Below are 6,000 nucleotides of genomic sequence, written 5' to 3'. Positions count from 1 at the left end.
GCATCAAAGTAAATTCTTCCCAGCTTGCAGGCTTCTGAAACTGGCTTCTGACCTTGCATAGCTCTTTGCCTGGAGAGCTGCTTGCCTGCCACCTTCAGCTACACTCCTTAGCTCTCCCTATGTCTCCCACACCCTCCAATCATCCTGTACAACTTCTTGGTCAGATTTTTAAAAGAGAATACAGTTAAATACTATGCATTTAGAAAATTAATTTAATTAAATGTGTGAATCACTCCTTTAGAAAGGGTGCAGGTATTTTTTTTTTTAAACACTTATGTGCTTATAATAATGTCAATAAATATTTAGTTATTAGATCTAGGATAAGTTATATCTTATTGTAACACTCCTGTAGTAGAAAAATCAGATTCAGCTCATATGAATTTGAACTCACAACATTTTTCCAGAAGCATTCCATAATTTTTAACATGGTCCATATTGTATACATTTACATATTGTGAGGAAGCTAAAGGTACTTGTAAAGCATATCTGCAGAATAAAAAATATTTAGGCATTGACATATTACAAACCTTCAAACAATTCAATGTAAGGACTTATTACATATGCTATATAAGTAGGATATGAGACACTGTTGAATTAGTACATAAAGTTTTTATTTAAAGTTTCCCCTTCCAAGCAAGCTTCATTTACACATTCTAATACTGTACAAAATTTACATTCTCTGTGACTTATTTGTTCACTTTTCACTTTCTAGTAGTTTGTGTCTTTCTGAAATACAGAAAGATTTACTTATAGTTCTCATAGATGCTTTTATTTATTTTGGCTAGAAATAAAAAATAATATGAAGAACAAGTCTAAGGAAAGCAAATGTTCTTGTATAAACTGTGACTTTTGTAAGAAACAGTGACAGTTGACAACAAATGGTTCTGAAGCAGACCTTGTTCTCTTTGTGATGTCAGCTGGGATTTTCCCACTCAGTACTGTAACTTTTCTTTCTTTTTATATATTCATATGTTTTCAAGGAAAAAGAAATGAAAGTTGATTGCACTGGGTGTATATATATATATATATTTATATATATATTTTTTACAACGGATCCTTTGGATCTGAACATACAAATAAATACAAAAACGATGAAGATTGCACTTTACTGTAGAAACTGCATTGGATTCCAGTACACCCATCTTGATGTTGTCCACTGTGAAAGGTACCACAAAGGCATTTTTAATCTGTGGCTTCCCCTTATTCTTGTTTTGAATGACACATTTGTTTAGGGATTCGACATCATCTCAGGGTGATTAAAAAAATATTACAGACTTTTCTGTACTTCTAACAGTTGTTCAAACTCTGAAGAACCTGAAAATGAAATTCATGTTCCTGCCAGTTTTGCTCTTTTGGTTGGCCACACTGAGACCATCTCATGTTCTCCTGGCCTTCTGCTCCTAAATTACTCATGCTTCTAATGACAACTAGCAATTCCTCACTTAACTGAGTTTGGGTACCTCTGGTGATAGCAAACAAAATATGATGAGTTGGGGGAATGGTGATTTTAACTCCGTTGTCTAAAGCCACCCAAAGATGAAGAAGGGGAGAAGTATTTTACTATAATTAGTTCCCGTGGCTCTTACAAGTGTTTCAGAAACAGCAATAAAACAGGGATTATACTTAAGAGAAATTATTCCTTCTTTTCATCCCTGAATTCCTGAAAGCAATCTCTCATTTCATTATGAATTAAATTTGAGTCAGGACGTGTCAGCTCACAGAATCTCTAAAATACTGTATGACTGAATTTGTCAGTTCTGTCTTTTGAAGCAAACAACCTGTGTGTCCACTACTTACATTCTACAAATAATGAGAAAGCACAAAGCTCTGTTAACTGAACAGTGACATAGTGTATTTTGTTTTAATCTTTCAGGTAAAATTGAGGACACAGAAATGATGACAATGCCTAGCTTAGAAGCTATAGGGCAGAAAGCAATTGCTACAAGAGCCAACATCTTTCTCTTCTCTGATTGCATGAGGTACTGGTAGGGCAGAAGGCATATAAAATGAAGTTGTATAGAAATGAAAATTTCCCTCTTTAATCTTTTATGATTTTCAATAACTGTGTTGCCTATAGAGTCTGTGAAGTAGCCAAAGGTTAGGAATGTAGAATCAGGTGACAATTTCTGTAATGCAGTGTAAGAATTTTGGTGGTTCCAATTTTAAATCATTCATGAACACAATATCCCCAAAACTTCAACATAGACCACATGCAGGTAGACCACAATGCACAACACTGATCTTAGGTCTCTCTGGGGCCAGTCTTCTGTATTTTGTCTTTCTCCTTTTGCAAGTTAAGATCCACATGAGGAGTTTTTGTAAAGCTGGGACAAGTTAAAACCAGTCTGAAACTGAAGAGTCTGTCATCACAGCAAGTTTGGTGTGATCTGAGTTACAGACACAGTATCTATTCAAGAACAGGTCTCTTTCTTTTGTAGTTATTCATAAATCATCAGAAACCAAGGGTGGATTTTGGCGGTTGTACCATTAGAATGCATTGTTCCCATTATGATAGTGATGTCACCTGCCATTGCTTCCTAGAATGTGATACTGTCCATTCCAGGGTTTCCTGGTGTTACTTGTTGTACGGCACACAGGCAGGCAGGATAACTGTCGCACAGGCAGGGCCTGCAAGTGGTTCTGCTACATCTCCTTCAAGTTCTGTCCAGCTTCCTTTTTCTGGACAATAGCATATTGTAGATGACTTGTAGGCCCCCTGAAAAGGCAGAGCAGGGTGCATTTAGAGAAAGATGTATAGAGAAGTGCAATTGCAATGCTATTGATTATATTTACATTGATTATATTTATATTATATTCCCTGCTTTTGTTAAAAAATTCCAAATGAAAGCAGTGATTGTAAACTATTTTATGCCAAGGGAAAATTTGAGACTGACAAGGTTTCAAAAACCTTTTTTTGGTGACTAATAATAAAAGTCAAATAAATACTTAGAACATCCTAGATACTCAACAAATGGGTTCAAATAATTGACTGAAAATTAAATTTATCCAATTGGTTTAAGCTAAGAAAAAAAAAAAGATAAATTTACCTTAAATATTCAAATAATTGAAGTAAATTAGATTTTAGATTGTTGCCTCACTTCTCCATTTTTATTTTGCTACTGGGAAGAATCACAGCTGGGAGTGAAAACCAGTTTAAAGTAAACTGGAAATGAAAGCTTGTCAAATCCTTCACACATTGATTCATTTATTTTTAAGAGACCACATAAGAAATAAAAAATGTCTTTCATCTTGTTTCCTTTGTCAACTTTAAGGGCTAGTGTTTGTGTAACATTTCCCTGCCCAAACCATGGCAGCTTTGTTTTTATCATAGGCAGCAAACAAAAAAGCCAACCAACCTAATAATCATTTTTCTGAGAGTGTAGTGCTGGTGTCTGCTTCCAAACATATACACTCTTGCAGCTAACAATTTGTACCAGCAAACAAGCATGTGTACACATATCTAGTTACATTAATTAATGTCAATACATATTTGTTTTCATATAACTAATAACTTTTTAAAGCTTCTCAAAACATTAGAGCACAATGTTTTTTTGATGTAAAAGAAATAAAACTAATATTATTAAACCACCAAATTAATCTTCTAAAACTAATATAGAGAAAGAGGAAAATATAAAAATGGCCATCATTTTAAAAGTGAATATGTGATCACTAGACTCAATGTGTCTTCTGATGTGATGTACTAAGCCATCTTCTCAGGTGTTTTTGCTAAAAAAGAAAAGAAAAAAAAAACAAAAGAAAGAAAAAAAAAACAGCAGAACTTAGGCCCTTTCAGTCTATAGAAAATATGCATATGGAGGACCATTTTAAATGATAACACAAGGAAGTCATTAACTAATTCCAGAACATATTCTATATGATAACTGACCCTCTTTTATCAAGGAGTCACTGGCATGGAACAAAAAGTGGAGCAGAGTAATGTTCTAGATTGTAAGAGATCTATGAGACATAATGACCAAATACCAGTGGGACTTGTTGGATCCCGATTTGAACATGTCAATTTGAAAAATACATCTTTTTTTCTCAAGTGAATATAGGAGATTTGAAAATTGGATATAAAGGAATTATTGTCTTTTTTTTTTTGATGTGATGAGAGTGTATTTACTTAAATGCATGATTTTTTAAGACAAATAGTGAAGCATTTAGGGGGAAGTAATATGATGTCTGGTATTTACTTCAAAGTTCAGCCAAAATTTTTAAAAGGAGGGTTAGATGAAGTGAGTATGACAAAATGTTAATGGATATTGAAGCTGGAAGGTAGGTTAATGAGGACCCATTATAATCTCAGTTTTTGTGTATGTTTAGAAATTTTCATGATAAGGGGGGAGAGGGAAAAGCAATGTCAAATTATGCATCCCAAATAGAATTTGTGGATATTAGAGATTGAATTTCCATTTTCCATGTCTTGTGGTCAGAAACTTTTCAGACTCTCTTATTCGATTGCAGCAGGACATCTGTAAAATCACTTCAGTTTGATTTTTAGTTGGAAAGCCAGAATCACAAAAACATGGGGATAGGAAAGAACCAGGGACCTACCACATCTTGCGATGCAGTTGATCAGACAGCAAGCCAGTTCAACAGCAACAAGGTTGATTTTATTTTACTACTTAAAGTCACTGACTGCTTGCATGTAAGCAGGATGCTCTGCAAGGGTACATGTGTGGTGGATAACACATTTGGAGGGAAACAGCAAAAGTAAACACAAACAAATGGAGAGGATGCGGTAAATGTGGACACATACCATACTCCAGCTGTATCCTCCCACAAGGTAAATGCTGTCATCAAGCACTGCACAGCCAGGACCACTTCGACCCTCCAGAATGGGAGTTTGAAGAATATTCCACTGGTCACCTTTTGGGTCATAGCATTCCACAAGCATTACATCAAGATGGGAGAAACCTAAGTGATAGAGGAAAAGGGAACCACAAAAGAATAAACTATCAGGGTCCCAATTTAAGGTTAGAGCTTCTTTTAAAAACAGGTCAGGTTATTTGTTCTCTTGCTATGGAGTTGTTTAAGTTCCTTTCTTACATATTAATATTTTGGATATTAACCTCTTATCAGATATATAGTTTGCAAATATTAAGTACTTTCTCCCATAGGTTGTCTGTTTTTTCACTCTGTTGATTGTTTCCTTTGGTGTGCAGAAGTGAGGTTGTCTTTGATGGGTTTTTAATATCTGTGTATATTTATATTATCCTGAAAACCAAAATAAGGTTTCTGGATCGGGAATTGACTATTTTTACTTAAACTACAATGAAGGAAATGGAGAATGGGTTTTATGAATCTCCATTTTGTTCTCCCTTTATCTTGTTGCCATACCTAACAGTTTCAAAGTAACTTTTAAAAAGTTTATTGCTCCAGAGAGACTACATAATGCAGTAAGATCTTTAGGTACCAAATGGAACTAACTAAAGTCCTTAATCAGAAATATATACTGTAATTCAACTTTGAAGAAAAAGAAATAAATCATAAGAAAACTAAAAAAAACCAAAACCCACCAAAAACCAAAAAAATCAAGAAACAAAAACAACCAACCAACCCAACAAAAACCGATCTAGAGTCAAGAAGTAGCTGTGTCTTTGACAACACAAATGTATAAATTCACTGGTGAAATTGGAAGACATGTCAGAAAGACCTAAACATACCCAAATAAACTCTGGGTGTTTTGGATTAATTTGAAGCAAGAATGCCTGGGAAGATGTCATTAGTAAAGATTGATTCAGTGTGGGTAGATCTTATAGCAAATGGTTTATTAAAACCTTATTTAAAAGGGTTTAAAATAATAATAAAGCAAGCATCTTATAGAGTGCTTACTATATTCTAATTTTGTTTTTTAAGTGCTTTATTTAAGTGAACTCATTTAATTCTCTCCAACACTCTATGAGATAGCCTCTATCATTATTTTCATTGTATAGATGAGGGAACTGATGGACAAGAGAAAAGCAATGACTTGAGTAGGTCACAAGCCAGTAAGTATAA

General features: G+C 34.3%; 1 protein-coding gene across 1 annotated transcript in view; it reads right to left on the bottom strand.

Annotated features, from left to right (window-relative positions):
- Positions 1–230: 230 nt before the first annotated feature.
- KLHL14 (kelch like family member 14) overlaps positions 231–6,000 on the bottom strand; it is a 95,666-nt gene continuing 89,896 nt past the window's right edge. Inside the window, exons 7-8 of the mRNA XM_075993570.1 lie at positions 4,760–4,917; positions 231–2,716 (exon numbers count right to left, since the gene is read on the bottom strand). Of these exons, the coding sequence (XP_075849685.1) occupies positions 2,576–2,716; positions 4,760–4,917 (299 nt within the window). The 3' untranslated portion in view covers positions 231–2,575. The remainder of the gene's footprint in view (positions 2,717–4,759; positions 4,918–6,000) is intronic.

This window comes from Microcebus murinus, chromosome 17 (assembly GCF_040939455.1).
Source record: "Microcebus murinus isolate Inina chromosome 17, M.murinus_Inina_mat1.0, whole genome shotgun sequence".
Classification (NCBI taxonomy): domain Eukaryota; kingdom Metazoa; phylum Chordata; class Mammalia; order Primates; family Cheirogaleidae; genus Microcebus; species Microcebus murinus.
This window is presented reverse-complemented; position numbering and strand designations above follow the sequence as displayed.